The sequence below is a fragment of the Gorilla gorilla genome, chromosome 7 (genome assembly GCF_029281585.2).
Source record: "Gorilla gorilla gorilla isolate KB3781 chromosome 7, NHGRI_mGorGor1-v2.1_pri, whole genome shotgun sequence".
In the NCBI taxonomy this organism is placed as follows: Eukaryota; Metazoa; Chordata; class Mammalia; order Primates; family Hominidae; genus Gorilla; species Gorilla gorilla.
The window spans coordinates 90544629-90561469 of record NC_073231.2 but is presented as its reverse complement, the minus strand read 5'-3'; the positions used below and the strand labels follow the sequence as shown (position 1 = coordinate 90561469).

The 16841-nt window shown below is 43.3% G+C and overlaps 1 protein-coding gene across 2 annotated transcripts in view; it reads right to left on the bottom strand.

Moving 5' to 3' along the window:
- Positions 1-5679: 5679 nt before the first annotated feature.
- CA13 (carbonic anhydrase 13) overlaps positions 5680-16841 on the bottom strand; it is a 38775-nt gene continuing 27613 nt past the window's right edge. The window contains exons 7-8 of one of the 2 annotated variants that reach the window (XM_055349688.2): positions 8463-8519; positions 5680-8216 (exon numbers count right to left, since the gene is read on the bottom strand). In XM_055349688.2, coding sequence (XP_055205663.1) covers positions 8214-8216; positions 8463-8519 — 60 coding nt within the window. In that variant the 3' untranslated portion in view covers positions 5680-8213. Of the gene's footprint in view, positions 8520-16841 lie in introns of both variants that reach the window. The other variant, XM_004047218.5, reaches the window with a different exon arrangement.

The following is a 16841-nucleotide window of genomic DNA, read 5'->3' as shown; positions in this document are numbered from 1 at the left end:
AGATAGGTTGCAGGATATGCTCATTTTACTCGTGATCAGAGTGCTTATCCATGTGTTCATTCCTCAGGGTTTTCAACAAATACTTCTTGAACCACCTGCAAGGACAAGGTACTGTGAATAGCAGGCACGATCATTCCGTGCTGGTTGCTAGACAAGTTCAAAGAAGGCTAAGACAGATGAGGATGAAATCTAACAGACATGTCTCTGCCGTCTTGGAACTTGAGAGAGGCCAGCAACAGACAGGCCACAATGCTCAGAACCCAGTGTCCACATGTGAGTCCCACATGGGACACCAACAGGATTGGGTCATCCAGTAGCTCTGTCCTGCTGAAATGCCAAGTTTGCAATTCCAGGTTTAGCTCATAGGTCTGACAATCCCTATTCTTCCTCAAGCCAGTTAATCACTTTATCAAAGCATTAGCAGGAAAAAAACATTAAATCTTGTGCCTTATTGAAATGCTGACTCTACTTTTGGCTTGAGAAACATCCCTTAATTGAATGACAGTTATTTCCTGGAAACTCTGAATTAACTTATGAATTTCATTCTTTTCTGGCCTATTTCGAGCCACTTTTTCAGGCCTAAATAGATATTTCTTGCTTTTGCTGTGCAGAATATTTTCCCAGTCTTTGGGTCCTAGCCCCCATTTTCTTTCACTGCAGTGTCCCTCTCAACCCCACCACTCTTAGTCTGCTCAGTTATGAAAGAAGCTGACTCCCCCTGCTGCCCTGAGCCAATGTTCTCTCCACTGGCCATGAGGACTTGATGAAGGATGGACATGTGACTCCATCCAGGCCAGTGAGAATTCAAGCCAGACATTTTTTGAAGTCTTCAGACATAAAAGACCTCCTTTACCTTCTATAAGGTGTCTTATAGAAGGTGGTATAGGTACAGAGGTGCTGGCAACCATCTGACAACATGAGGGGAAAGTCTCACTGTTAATGGAGCCCACAGAGGTTGGGGGGCAGCCAAGAAGTAGGCCCTGGCTTTGCCATGATGAACGCTAGCTTTACCTCTGGACTTTTCAATTGTGTGAATCAATAAATTGAGGCGGGAGCCTCCTGCTCTTGCTAATCTCTTGGTTGCCTCACTGTCCTCTGTTTGGTTTCTCAGCATCTTTCATCACTTGTATAATTAATTGGTCAGGCATGGTGGCTCACACCTGTAATCCCAGCATTTTGGGAGGCCAATTCAGGAGGATTGCTTGAGGCCAGGAGTTCAAGACCAGTCTGGATAACATAGCAAGACCCCATCTCTATCAGAAAAAAAATTAGCCAGGCATGGTGGTATACATCTGTAGTCCCAGCTACTTGGGAGGCTGAGTAGGAGGATCACCTGAGCCCAGGAATTTGAGGCTGCTGGGAGCCATGTTTGAGTCACTGCAGTCCAGCCTGGGTGGCAGAGCAAGACCCTTCTCTAAATGAATAAATAAATAAATTATATTATTTGTTTTAGGTATTTTGAGCTGAGTTCCTATTATTCTCAAACAAAAGAGTCCTCACTGCTACATGTCCTTGTCCCCAGACACTAGGCAGAAAACCATACAGGGAACCAAATAACTCAATTTCTAAATATACCACACTTGGAAATCTTCATACCTTTGTTTTTTTTCCAGAACTAATAATTTCTTCATTTTCTCCATGTTCCCACAGCACTCTATAGATGCCTAAAATTAAGAAAACTAATATTTTGTGTTGAGGCATTTTGTTTTTATATGTGCCTTGGAAGTTTTGAGCTGTTTAAGAGCAGGAATAACATCTTAATCATCTTTATATCTCTAAGTCCTAGCATTACATTTAGCATCTAACATGTCCAATACATGGTGGTCAAATAAAATTTACAGAGTGGGAGAGAAGTATGACATTGGTTTTCTCTCTCTGGAGACTTCCACCCCAGCATCATAGTCTTTTGTTTGACCTAATAATGGAGGTTCCCAGCGCTGGTGTCTTGGCTGGTCTTAAGCATGTGTGTTCTCAGATCCAATCCTAGACTTTTCCACTAATCTGTTCTGTATCACAAAGGGGATGGCCTTTCATGTGTCTGGCTTCTGGCAAGGTTTCATCCACGGGTACTGGTAGAAATTTAGTGGATACAACAAAGGGAGAACCTGGAGTATTTCTCCCCTCCTCTCTGCCTCAGGTAAGATCTTAGATAATAACTGTGTCTTTAAAAAAATAACCAGATCCTACTACTCAGTCATACTTTCATTTCATCTTATCTGTTCCACAGCTCCTGGGCTCCAGGAACACTGCTTCCTCCTATGGAAGGTGGGACCTCCTGCTCTTGCTAATCTCTTGGTTGCCTCACTGTCCTCTGTTTGGTTTCTCAGCATCTTTCATCACTTGTATAATTAATCCCAAGTATTTACACCCTCTGTTTGGAATACTGAGTGGTTTCTGTCTTTTTTTTGGGAACCTGGCTGATACTATGCCACCTATTTTTTTTAATGCCAGTATCATTTAATTATGTGTTTGTGTCTGGAGCCTTTAGACACATAATACGATTATGTGTCTCCTCCATAACACAGTTATTTCCAGGAGTCCTTGTTAAAATACAAAATCTTTGTGTAACATATTTTTCCTAAGTCATGTCTTCCACAAATAACTTAGGGCTGAGTTATGGTTCATCAAACCCACACAGTTTCTGCAACTCTCACTCTTTGAGCACAGCTAAGATAAACTGACCATTCTCTTCACCCAGAAGAGCTATATTGGAAGCAAATTCGCTTGAAACAAGGAAGTTTAATGTACCCACTTTCTTCCGCTGGGTAATTCATTCTGGCAGAAGTGGTGAAGCAAGAAAATGTTGAAGATCTTCAGCCAGGAAGACTGCTGTCAGCCCATGACAGAGATGGGGGTCCTTGGTTGGTATAATTTCTCTTTAGGAAGGGAAAGACAGGTTTCTAGCCACACCAGAGAAATCACCAATTAATTCAACTCAAAAAAGAGTGATTTCTATTCACCAAAATTGAGTATTTACTATACATCAGTCATGGTGCAAGGTGTTAGGGTACAGTAAGCATATAGGCAAAACTGTGAAGTGGTTCAAGTTCAGCTTGGTTATCCAAACACTCAGATCATTCACTCTTGTATCAAGCTAACTTTCCTTCTGTCAACAGTCTTTGGTCCTACCAAAACTTGACATATGAAGATCAGTTACACTCAAGTGCAAATCACTACTGGTAACTTGGAAAATTATCCTGAGTGGAGTTTGCATTCCAATGGGTATTGAAACCTTAACATAAAGGATTTAGTCTTCTTCAGTAAAACATGAAAGAGCTTGGTGAGGTAGTTATCTGAGGGCCTGGATGCCTTCCCATCCTTTCAAATAAGACCACTATTTCTTGACCTACATTTTCTGCAGCCCCACTCAGAAGGTACTGAAAGCCTTTCACAAAATATCCCATTCCAATACCATTTTTGATAGAATGTGTGTGAGTAAAGCTACATTCTCTGTAACCTTATGTTAGAAAAACAAAAAAGGACTTCCCTATGAACAGCTCAGCAAATATTTCAAAGCATACTCTTACTCTTACCCCAACCTCCCCTCCCCTCCCCCTCCCCTCCCCTCTCCCTCTCCTCCCCTCCCCTTCCCTTCCCTTCCTGAAAATTTAGTCCAATGTCTACAAGATAGAGCCAAGCAAGGTGGACACTGCATGATGACAGGAGGGACAAGGCAGCCTAGCCCAGGACACCAGAACCCAAGCTGAGTGAGACAGGCATCTGTGCAATGTGTGGGTGAGAGGTGAAGTAGTAATGGGGTATTCGCTACACACAGAAGAATGAGCCAAATCAGAAACTGTGTTGGGGATAATGGAAGCCAGGTTTCTCACTGTTGAAGGAAATTACAAATATAGAAATGGAGAAAACTAGAATGAACACTGTAGTGCTGGATTAGAATTAGAGATATGAGTGTGAAATCATGTTTTAATATAGATAAGTATAGACATGTAGATGTTTATATCTGCGTATACATTCTCAACCACTGTTTATCAAGAGGGCCTCAGAGTAGCAATGTTCCAATAGCAATGAGCTCACCCAAATCTTGGTTTCCTCAATACTATTTTCTACTAAAAGAAACCAGGGATCCTTGGTTCTAGGGCTGGGGAAAGAAAGGTATAAAATGAGCCAGGAACATAGGAAAGCCGCCAGAAAGTAAGGACATAGGGACATGACAAAAGGACACACAAGTCAGCTTGAAGGTGCTCCTGCTGGGCAAATCAACAAAAAATGTGAGCATCAGAATAAATAATGATAATAACAGATTACAGCCTGTTAAATAAAACAGGATCTCTCAATCTATGCTGGAAATAAATGAATAAATTACAGGTTTAATGAGGAACAGAATATTTATATGCTCTTAAAAGAATCCCTTCCCAACAAATATTTACAAAGGACAAACTAACTTTACAACAGAGACATCTAGCAGACACCATCTGATATAGTTTGGCTATGTCACCACCCAAATCTCATCTTGAATTGTAGCTCCCATAATTCCCATGTGTTATGGGAGGGACCCAGTGGGAGGTAATTGAATCATGAGGGTGGTTTCCCCCATACTGTTCTCACGGTAGTGAATAAGTCTTAGGAGATCTGACGGTTTCATAAGGGGAAACCGCTTTTGCTTGATTTTCATTCTCTCTCTTGCCTGCCACCAGGTAAGATGTGCCTTTTGCCTTCTGCCATGATTGTGAGGCCTCTCCAGCCATGTGGAACTGTAAGTCCATTAAACCTTTTTTTCTTTATAAATTACTCAGTCTTGGGTATGTCTTTATCAGCAGCATGAAAATGGACTAATGCACCATCTTAATCAAATGACAAAGTGAACATACTCCATAAGAGCCAAATCAAAGTTGGGTGCTTGATTGCATGCAAGTAGAAGAGCACAGCATCACTTTTGTGGTATTCCTGCCAGCAACACATAATCTGAATCTAATCACAAAACACTGAACAAACTCAAATGGAAACATTCTATAAAGTAGCTGACCTATAATCTTCAAAAGTGTCAAGCTCACAAAATACAAGGAGAGACTGGGAAACAGGTCCTAACTGAAGGAAACATGAAAACTAAATGGACAAGTTATTCTTGAACGGATTGGGTGGTTAATAATAAAGCCATGCTAATCTCATGGTTGTTTTAGCTGTATTATGATTATGTAGGACAATGTCCTAGCTTGTAGGAAATACACACTAAAGGTTGTGAAATGATGAGGAATCAGACTGGTAAATTACTTTCAAACAATTCAAGGGGAAAAACAGTTTTTTTGTACTGTGTATTTTTTCTCTGAGTTTGAAATTATTTTCTAAATTAAAAGTGTAAAATGTGGCTGGGTGTAGTGGCTTATACCTGTCTTCCCAGCACTTTGGGAGGCTGGGTCAAGAGAATCACTTGAGCCAGAAGTTCAAGGCCAGCCTGAGCAACATAGTGAGGGATTTTGTCTCTACAAAAAATATAAAAATTAGCCAGGTGTAGTGGCTCACACCTGTAGTCCCGGTAACTAGGGAGGCTCAGTTGGGAGGATTGTTTGAGCCCAGAAGATCAAGGCTGCAGTGAGCCAAGATCATGCCACTGCATTCTAGCCTTGGTGACAGAGGGAGACCCTGTGTCAAAAAAAAAAAGTAAAGAAGAAGTGTAAAATGCAATCTCATTGTGCTTAATGTGCATACATGGCCCTGACACAGTTGAAAGCTTTTCTCATTTTCTTTATTGTGGTTGAATCCAATTTAAATTAAAATATGAAATGCTTAACAATCATAAAATCAGTATTTGCTGTGGTAAACAAAAGAGATCTACACTAGTATTTACAACTCTTTGTTTTAAAAGGAGGCAATATAACCATTTTAACACACATTTAAACCTTTTGCCTCTAGAAGATATATCAATTAACACATAATATTCAAGGAAATCAGTGCTGTATAGATATTTTTGGTCTATTAAGGTGCAATTTATAATACAGAACCAACACAATACTGAAGCAGAAACCATAAGTTACAAAGTAGTAACTCTCACAGACAGTAATTAGAACCCCTGTCCTACATGCCCCTCCACATACAGCAACTTACATTCTTCCAGAAAACAGGTTCTTTCCCTGACTAGGATACTTCACAGGTCTTTCCAAACTAAAGAAACACTTTTCCACTCAACACTGGTTTTTAAAAACCATTAGAACTTTTGGTTTTACAAGTTACAATTAATTAGTATTCCTTTAAAAAGAAACTATTTTCAAAAGACAATGTATTTTACTTGTTATATTAACTTATAGTGCATTTAATTTCAAGCAGAGAGATAATTACCAAAGACAGCAAATAAAAAATTTTTTAAATATTCAATTCATTAAATAATTGCTACAGATCAATCTTCTAAAAGCCTTAAACTAGACACTGAGGGGAAAAGAACATTGACCAAAGAATTAGCTTCACTCTTCAGGAGCTCATCTTATGCAACAGTATCCATCACTGTTACACAATTTACTGATACTCAGTTATTCTAACAACACGGCAGAATAAATTCAATTATTAAAATCTACATTCAAGCCAGGCGTGGTGGCTCACAACTGTAATTCCAGCAATTTGAGAGGCCGAGGCAGGAAGATCACTTGAGGTCAGGAGTTTGAGACCAGCCTGGCCAACATTGCAAAACCCATCTCTACTAAAAATACAAAAATTAGCCAGGTGTGGTGGCATGTGCCTGTAATCCCAGCCACTCAAGAGGCTGAGGCAGGAGAATCATTTGAACCCGGGAGATGGAGGTTGCAGTGAGCCAAGATCGTGCCACTGTACTCCAGCTTCGGTGACAGACTAAGACTCCGTCCAAAAAAAAAAAAAAAAAACACTACATCCAGAGGAAGAGAGATAAAAGAAACAAATCTTCCAAATCAAGGAAACTCAGGTAAACTTATGTCAGAAGATGACAAAAGTGTAGCATGTGTTCAAGTCTTAAATGTGATTATTAAGTTAATGCTTAGTGTCCCTCTGTTTGTACCAGAAAGGGCAAAAGAAACACCACTCTTATCCCCCACCAAAAACAAACAAAAATAAAAGATAATAGGTTAAAATTAAGATCAAGCTCCACCTGACAAAATTAAGAGACTGAGGGACATGTACAAAAAGAAAAGTGAGTTTTGCCATGGAAATGGGTTGAAGGGTTTATGGACCCATTCTATATTTATATGAGACTGAAGTAATTTTTTCCACAAATTGACAGAACAATGACCCACACAAAATTGCTTCCTGCTTTGCTGCCAAAACACCAGGCAAAAACGGGCCACATGTTCATCATGCCTAAGGGCAGCTCTGACTGCACTGGTACTGTGTCATATGTTAGTCTCAAACCAAGTTAATGTCATAAACTGGCAGGCACTGCATCTTGTCAATTATTAGCCAGTTCATTATTAACATTACTGAGTGAATATCATACATGGTATAATTCATTACAGTGTAAATAGCCATTTATATCCTGGGGAATTCCTCACCAAGACTATATGGAATATTTTTGATCAGTGGAGGAGACACATTAAGTAGCTTTATCCCATTGCCCTTAACTCTTGTATTGTTCATTTTATTAAAGGCATCATGCAATGAGAGTTAGCAATATAATCACTGCAAAAATTATCCTTATAGGAAAACGTAATCTACTTTTTATGAACTAGAATAACAAAATATTAAGCAGAATCACTTGTTACAAAAAAAGCATCACAATCCTATCATTTGAGATGTAAGTTTCCATCTAACATCACTGAGAGCTGTGACTAATTCAGTCTCTATGGCAAGGTAAAATTTTTAATACATTCTAAAGTTTGCAATGTTAACTATATTTTTACACAGGCTGAAGTAGACATATGTCATGGGTTTTAATATATGTCAAACAATGCTTACTGTGAATATCCATGAGTGCAAATAAGAGACAGATAAGTTAGTAAAGAGCTCTGGGTCAGCTCGGCTTGATGACCCATGCCTGAAATCCCAGCACTTTGAGAGGCAAAGGCAGGAGGCCTACTTTAGGGCAGGAGCTTGAGACCAGCCTGGGCAACATAGCAAGACCCCATTTCTTAAAAAAAAAAAAATTTAAAAATTAGCCAGGCATGCTTGTGCATGCCTGTGGTCCTACTTACTCTGGAGGCTGAGGTGGGAGGATCACTTGAGTCCAGGAGTTGGAGGCTGCAATTAGCCAAGATTGTACCACTGCCCTCCAGCCTGGGTGACAGAGTGAGACTCTATCACTAAAAAAATAAAAAAAAAAAAGAGAGAGAGATCTGGTTTTCTTTGTGACACTGAAGCTCATAGTAAAATGTTTCCTATAAATTAGAATTCCACAAAAGAGTTGTTGGCAGAGACTTTTGTGCTTTGTTTTGTTTCGTTGTCTCTCCACAGCCATGTTTGGGGGAGTTCATTGGTGACAATTTTTAATGGAAAGAGGCTCTCACTTTGCGGCCCTTTAGAGGCTGTGGTGGGCGGTGATTGCTCACCAGAAAAGCTGCTGCTTCACCCTCCGCTGTGCACAGGAGACTGCGAAATTTGGCCAGCTGTGGAAGAAGAAAAGAGTTAGCTTCAGCATAGAAATTCCCACCAATATTAATGAATTACCCTGCATAAAGAATTAAGATATATCTATAACCAGGAACAAAAAATACTGCAATGAAAATTTTCTGTTACATGTCATATATAATAAAGCAACTATTTTGCTAAATTCTCATCACTGTACAAATACCTACAGGTTCCAAAATTAAATGTATAAGCATTTTTAATTTGAGACCAGCCTGGCCAACAAGAGGAAACATCTAGAGTGTGGTTTAAAGAGTAAATATTCAGAAATCAGAGAATGTTTCTCAATGTTTTTCAATCTATAAACACACATACATACATACATTTTACGACAAAAATGAACTCAACTATATATGCTGTTTTGAAACCTAATTTTTTCACTTAGTATATATCCTGGCCATCTTTGCATGCCAATACATATCAACCTACATCACTATTTTTTGTTGCTGAAAACTTTTCTATTATAAATATGTTTTATAAATTTTTAACAATCCCTTGGTGGTTTAATATTATTTATTAAGATTTAGTACAGGTCTAAAGTGAAGTTGGAAAAATTAAAACTAATTTTATCTTCTCAAAAATATGCACCAAAATTATACTGTCAATTAATAAAAGAAAATCTTTGGTGTTTATTTTGTTTTACTTTGATGAAGACAAATTATTAGAAATGAGAACCTACATTCTCTAAATTTTGTTAACCATCTAATCTCAGAGTCAACCAAATTCACATCCTTTAGGTTTTCATCAAATACCTGATGCCTAAAATGTTTCTTGTACAGTACTAACCAGGACGGGGGCAGAGGAGAGAGAGGTCCTTTATAAGAAATAGGCAACAGTTTATAACCATGCTCTATGGCAATAGGATCAACCATCATACATACAAGCAACCATGTTTTCCACATGTGATATTTTGAGGGTTTTGTTTGTTTTTTGAGACAGAGTCTCGCTGTGTCACCAGGCTAGAGTGCAATGGCAGGATCTCGGCTCACTGCAACCTCCACCTCCCAGGTTCAAGCAATTCTCCTGCCTCAGCCTCCCAAGTAGCTGGGACTACAGGCACGTGCCACCGCACCCAGCTAATTTTTGTATTTTTAGTGGAGATGGGGTTTCACCATGTTGGCCAGGATGGTCTCGATCTCTTGACCTCATGATCCGCCCTCCTCAGCCTCCCAAAGTGCTGGGATTACAGGCGGGAGCCACTGCACCCGGCCATTTTGAGGTTTTTGTTTTTTTTTTTTAAGTACAGATATGGGAAGAAGACAAATGTTTACAACGTACTATTACTCATGTTTCATTAGACCAGATCATTATAGCTAAAACCACATGAGGCTGAAGAGAATCTCTGGTCAAGTCAAATAGCAGAGACTAATAAAATCTAACCTCTGAGACCATAGGAAAGATACCTAGCCTTCTGCAGATCATAACAATCCAGGTCTGTCTGGAGTGGTCATTCCAGGTGGCTGTGCAGGAATTCTGAGTCCTGAATTAAAGCATGGGTCCACAGGCCTCATCAAGCAACCTGCCTCCACAGTGATACTGCTGATTCTTCTGAAGACGTTGGCTTTATTTTTCTCCCACAACCCTAGCTCCTGCCTCTCTGGTAGTTCAACCCCTCTGGAAGGTGATCATGGCTCCCTGTCCCAGCAGCACTTTCAGCTCACCAGTCTAGAACTGGATCTGACTTCAGCTCTTTCTCTGACCAGCCTGTGTATTTTGGTAAGAGTCCCTAGACCTGTCCTGGTATCTCGCCAAACCCCTTCCCCTTATAACTGGGTCTCACAATCATTTGGCCCAGCTAGGTCGACCCTGTATTTGCCAGTCCCCATTCAGATTTGTTTCTGTTGGCTCTGGGTGTCCTCCACTACTGCCCTGGCCTTAAAATGCACATCCCTGGCTGGTTCCCACCAGTCTTATCCCCTTATGTGGTTCCAGGCTTTATTCAAGCAGCAAAGCTGCCCCTCTGTCACTAAGGCTGATTCAGTACCTACAGGTTCCCAGTAGAAATGTTCCCAGTTCAGCCTTGAGGCTGAAGCAGGTATGACCTGTTTTGCTGGTTTCCTTGACTCTAATACTGAAATTTTAATTTCATTGTGTAGCAACTCCAATAAGCTAAAATACTCTTCTATGGTTCTGTAAACAGCTTTATGCCACTCTCATGCTCAAACCTCTTTGATAGCACTCCACTGCCTGCCAAAATTGAGTAATAATAAAAATAAGTTCTGCTATGGAATATAATGGACTAGGCACTGTGTTAAGTGCTCTCCATTACCTCAGTCAAAATACCCCTGTCAATAATACATAATTATCCCCTTTTACAGATGAGAAACTTGAGGGGTAGCTGAGAAGTTTCAATAAATAAGCCATCTTGACAAGCCATGCACTAACCACAGAGAAACTTGTTTTCTGTTTACTTATTTTCTCCTATCCTTTTAATTTACTTTTTATTATGTAAATGTTCAAAAGTACACAAAGGTAGAAAAAGCAACATCATAAATCACCAGGCATCCATGACCTAGCTTCAACACACAGCCAATTTTTCCATCCATTCTCCCACCAAAGCTCTCTTTCCATTTGCCATCCTACCCAAACTAGGCTATTTTTAAGCAAATTCCCAACATCGTATCATTGTAGTGTAAATATTTCCAAATACATCCCTATAATACATCACATTTCTAACATTTTGGTATGCACCCAAAACAAATGTGTCAGCATGGCTTCCAAGCCCCTTGTCCACCCAGTTCTAACTAACCTTCCTAGATGGATCTATTACGTCCACACGCATGTCTCACTCTAAGCCAGTTTTGGGAGGGGTGGTCCTAAAGCACCTGAATGAAAATACTTTGAGTTAATTCTTAAAAATTCAGATCCCTGGACCCTACCCCAAACTTGTGAACTGGAATTTCTAATAAGGCCCAAGGATTCACTTTTTTTTTTTTTTTTTTTTTTTGAGATAGAGTCTTGCTCTGTCACCCAGGCTGGATTGCAGTGGCATAATCTCGACTCACTGCAACCTCCGCCTCCTGGGTTCAAGCAATTCTCATGCCTCAGCCTCCGGAGTAGCTGAGGTTATAGGCAGGGGACACCACGCCCAGCTAATTTTTTTTTTTTTAAGTGGAGACAGGGTTTCCCTATGTTGGCCAGACTGGTCTTGAACTCCTGGCCTCAAGTGATCCTCCCGCCTCAGCCTTTCAAAATGCTGGGTGAAAGATTCTCCCCCGGGGCCTGAAAGTTTAAGGGAATGAATAACTCCTCCCTCCTCAGGCCCAGTCCCAAGGTGCAAGGCCACTTGCTCCAGCAGCATGCATCAGGAAGATAGCAGAAGCAGGAAGAGAGCTGGCTGGGAGACACATACCCTCCGAAGACTGAGAGGGAGGCCGTCCAGGTACTATGCAGCAGTCAAGTCAGACTGGGACACTTCCTGTTTACAGAAGACTATAAAACCCCTGCCCCGTCCTCACTTGCGGCTGATGCCATTTTAGGCCTCAGCCCGTCTGAACCCAGGCGCTCATTAAAACCTCTTGTTGCTCCACACCACCTCGTGTGCTGTTGGCGCGCTCTCAGGGTTCGAAGTGATACAAGAGCGTTGCATCTGGTATCAGTACCCGCCCTACTGTCCACAGCAGCCCCTCTGAGCTGCTGTGAGTGTTATTGTGTCCGGAATTGGTGGGTTCTTGGTCTCACTGACTTCAAGAATGAAGCTGCGGACCCTCGCGGTGAGTGTTACAGTACTTAAACGCGGCGTGTCCGGAGTTTGTTCCTTCTGATGTTCGGATGTGCTCAGAGTTTCTTCCTTCTGGTGGGTTCATGGTCTCGCTGGCTCAGGAGTGAAGCTGCAGAGCTTCACCGTGAGTGTTACAGCTCTTAAAGCGGCGCATGTCTGGAGCTGTTCGTTCCTCCCGGTGGGTTCGTGGTCTCGCTGGCTTCAGGAGTGAAACTGCAGACCTTTGCAGTGAGTGTTGCAGCTCATAAAGGCCGTGTGGACCCAAAGAGTGAGCAGCAGCAAGATTTATTGCAAAGAGGGAAAGAACAGAGCTTCCACAGTCTGGAAGAAGACCTCAGCGGGTTGCCACTGCTGGCTCCGGCAGCCTGCTTTTCTTCTCTTATCTGGCCCCACCCACATCCGCTGATTGGTCCATTTTACAGAGAGCCCAGTGGTCTATTTTGACAGGGTGCTGATTGGTGCCTTTACAATCCCTGAGCTAGACACAAAGGTTCTCCAGGTCCCCACCAGATTAGCTAGATACAGAGTGTCAATTGGTGCTTTCACAAACCCTGAGCTAGACACAGGGTGCTGATTGGTGTGTTTACAAACCTTGAGCTAGATAAAGAGTGCCGATTGGTGTATTTACAATCCCTTAGCTAGACATAAAGGTTCTCCAAGTCCCCACCAGAGTAGCTAGATACAGAGTGTCGATTGGTGCATTCACAAACCCTGAGCTAAACAAAGGGTGCTGATTGGTGTGTTTACAAACCTTGAGCTAGATAGAGTGCTGATTGGTGTATTTACAATCCCTTAGCTAGACATAAAGGTTCTCCAAGTCCCCAGCAGAGTAGCTAGATACAGAGCGTCCATTGGTGCATTCAGAAACCCTGAGCTAGACACAGGGTGCTGATTGGTATGTTTACAAACCTTGAGCTAGATACAGAGTGCTGATTGGTATAGTTACAATCCCTTAGCTAGACATAAAGGCTCTCCAAGTCCCCACCAGACTCAGGAGCCCAGCTGGCTTCACCCAGTGGATCCCACACCAGGGCTGCAGGTGGAGCTGCCTGCTAGTCCCAGCGCCATGTGCCTGCACTCCTCAGCCCTTGGGTGGTCGATGGGACTGGGCACCGTGGAGCAGGGGGCAGCGATCGTTGGGGAAGCTCGGGCCGCACAGGAGCCCACGGAGGTTGGGGGGAGGCTCAGGCATGGCGGGCTGCAGGTCCCGAGCCCTGCCCGGGGGGAAGGCAGCTAAGGCCGGGCGAGAAATTGAGCACAGCAGCTGCTGGCCCAGGTGCTAAGCCCCTCACTGCCCGGGGTCGGCCGGCCCGCCGCTCGGAGTGCGGGACCCACGGAGCCCACGCCCACCCGGAACTCGCGCTGGCCTGCAAGCACCGCCCGCAGCCCCATTTCCCGCCCACGCCTCTCCCTCCACACCTCCCAGCAAGCTGAGGGAGCCGGCTCCGGCCTTGGCCAGCCCAGAAAGGGGCCCCCACAGTGCAGCGGCGGGCTGAAGGGCTCCTCAAGTGCCGCCAAAGTGGGAGCCCAGGCAGAGGAGACGCTGAGAGCAAGCAAGGGCTGCGAAGACTCCCAGCACGCTGTCACCTCTCATTATCAGTCTTTCCACTACGGAGGAAAAATACAACAATCCTTTACTTACCATACTTACATAGAAAAATCCTGTTATGGAACCTTAATCGAGGAATGTGTTGAATCGGGGAAAAGTTAATATAAAGTAAAAAATCTAGGAGTATCCGGTAGTCGTAATGGGACTATTTGTCCATAAGGTAAGCAGTGGCTTTGCTTCACCACAATTGGACAATGGGGAGTAAAAACTCAAGTGCTTGAGGATACAAAGAGAGAACAGATTATAGCCAAAACAAAAGCCAACAACTCCCCTCCAAAATCACCCGTGGCATTTCCATCCCTTTATACAAAACTACAAGCAGACGTATCGCTTCCCAAGGCAGGAAAAAACCTGTTTGTAGATCTAGGAGAACGCATCGCCCTTACCATGAATGTGTCCAATTGCTAGGTATGCAGGGGAGCCTGTATGAGTCAACAGTGGCCATGGTATGGGATAGACATTCCCCCTTACTTACTAGCATCCCAAAACTCCAGCCTCACTTTCACTCCTCAGGAATGCCCACAGTCCTGGACACTTCCAGTAACAGGGACGGTGTGCATATCCCGCAAGTGGAATGATAAAACTCAGCATGCCTAGGTGAAAGCCCCTGTCACCAAACCCTAACAGTCAATGCCTCCACAGCAGAGGGGTGGCCAAAATTACCCCACGGAGCTTGGTCTCCTTCTAACTTAAGCTACCTCAATTATGTCTTGTCAAAAAAGGCCTGATACTGTACACACCACAACCCTTATGCCGCACACCCCAGCCTAAGTGCACTGTGGGACAATCCTATGAACACCAGCCTCCAATGGACTGCCCCTGACGGATTCCTTTGGATATGTGAAACCCAGGCATACTCATGGCTACCTTATCCCTGGCAAGGTACTTGCTTCCTAGGCACAATTAAACCTGGATTCTTTTTACTTTCAAAGCAGGCAGGCAACATCCTCGGAGTCCCTGTGTATGATAACCTAACCAGAGAAAAACGATCCTTGGAGGTAGAAGGGAGCCAAAGATGGCAAGAGGACGAGTGGCCTCCGCAACACATCATCGAATATTACGGTCCTGCCACTTGGGCTGAGGATGGTTCATGGGGTTATTGCACTTCCATATATATGCTAAACAGAACAATTAGACTACCAGCTGTTCTAAAGATAATCACTAACCAAACCGCCTCAGCCCTAGAAATGCTCTCGCAACAAAACCAAATGCTTGCGGCAATTTTTCAAAACAGGCTACCACTAGACTACTTATTAGCAGAAGAAGGTGGGGTCTATGGTAAGTTTAATATCGCTAATTGCTGTCTTAACATAGACGATAATGGAAAAGCGGTTCTAGAAATCACTTCAAACATCAGAAACGTAGCCCATGTATCAGTCCAAACCTGGAAGGGATGGGACCCAACAAATCTTCTAGGAGGGTGGTTCTCTAATTTAGGAGGATTTAAAATACTGGTAGGGACAGTAATCTTCATCATTGGGTTCCTCCTATTTCTCCCCTGTGTTATCCCACTAGCCACCAAAAAATCCAGACGATGCTCCTGCTACAGCGACATGATGGATACAAACCCGTCTCTCAAGGATACCCCAAAATTTTTTTCTTTTTCCAAGGTGCTCACGCCACCCCTATGTCACGCCTGAAGTAGTTATTGAGAAAGTCATCCCTTTTCCTTCTTTCTATAACCAAATAGGAATGAAAGATTCTCCCCGGGACCTGAAAGCTGGGCAGGGGGTGAATAACTCCTCCCTCCTCAGGCTCAGTCCCAAGGCACAAGGCCACTGGCATCAGCAGTGTGCGTCAGCAAGATAGCAGAAGCAGGAAGAGAGCTGGCCGGAAGACACATACCCCCTGAAGACCGAGACGGAGGCCGTCCGGGTACTATGCAGCAGTTACATCAGACTGAGACACTTCTTGTTTACAGACTATAAAACGCCTGCCTGCCTTGTCCTCACTTGGGGCTGACGCCATTTTAGACCTCAGCCCGTCTGCACCCAGGCACTCATTAAAACAGCGTGTTGCTCCACACCACCTCGTGTTGTCTGTCGGCGCACTCTCGGGGTTCGAACCAGTACAAGAGCCTTGCATCCCTGGGGGCAGACGGGCTGAGGCCTATGGCGTCAGCCCCAAGTGAGGACGGGGCAGGGGTTTTACAGTCCTCTGTAAACAGGAAGTGTCCCAGTCTGATCTGACTGCTACACAGTACCCGGACTGCCTCCCTCTCGGTCTTCAGGGGTATGTGTCTTCTGGCCAGCTCTCTTCCTGCTTCTGCTATCTTGCTGACACACGCTGCTGGAGCAAGTGGCCTTGCGCCTTGGGACTGGGCCTGAGGAGGGAAAAGTTATTCATTCCCTTAAGCTTTCAGGCCCCGGGGAGAATCTTTCAGTGGGATTACAGGAATGAGCCACTGCGCCCAGCCTGAGAAAGAGCTGTTATCCAGACTATATAAAGAACTCTTGCAAACAACCCAATGTAAAAATGTACAGATGATTTGAACAGATACTTAACAAAAGGAGATACATACATAGCCAATAAGCATACAAAAAATGTTCAAAATCATTGGTCACTAGCTAAATGCAAATTAAAATCACACATGCCCACTAGAATACCTAAAGTTAGAAAAACTGACAATGCCAAATGCTTGCAGGGGTATGAAGCAACTAGAAATCTCATACGTTGCTGGTGGGAATTTAATATGACACAGCCACTTTAAAAAACAATATAGTAGTACTTTACTCAGCTGGGCACAGTGGCTTATGCCTGTAATCCCAGGATTTTGGGAGGCCAAGGCGGGCAAATCACTTGAAGTCGGGAGTTTGAGACCAGCCTGGCTAACATGATGAAACCCTGTCTCTACTAAAAATACAAAAATTAGCTGGGTGTGGTGGCGAGTGCCTGTAATCCCAGCTACTCAGGAGGCTGAGGCAGGAGAATCTCTTGAACCCGGGAGGTGGTGGTTACAGTGAACCAAGATCA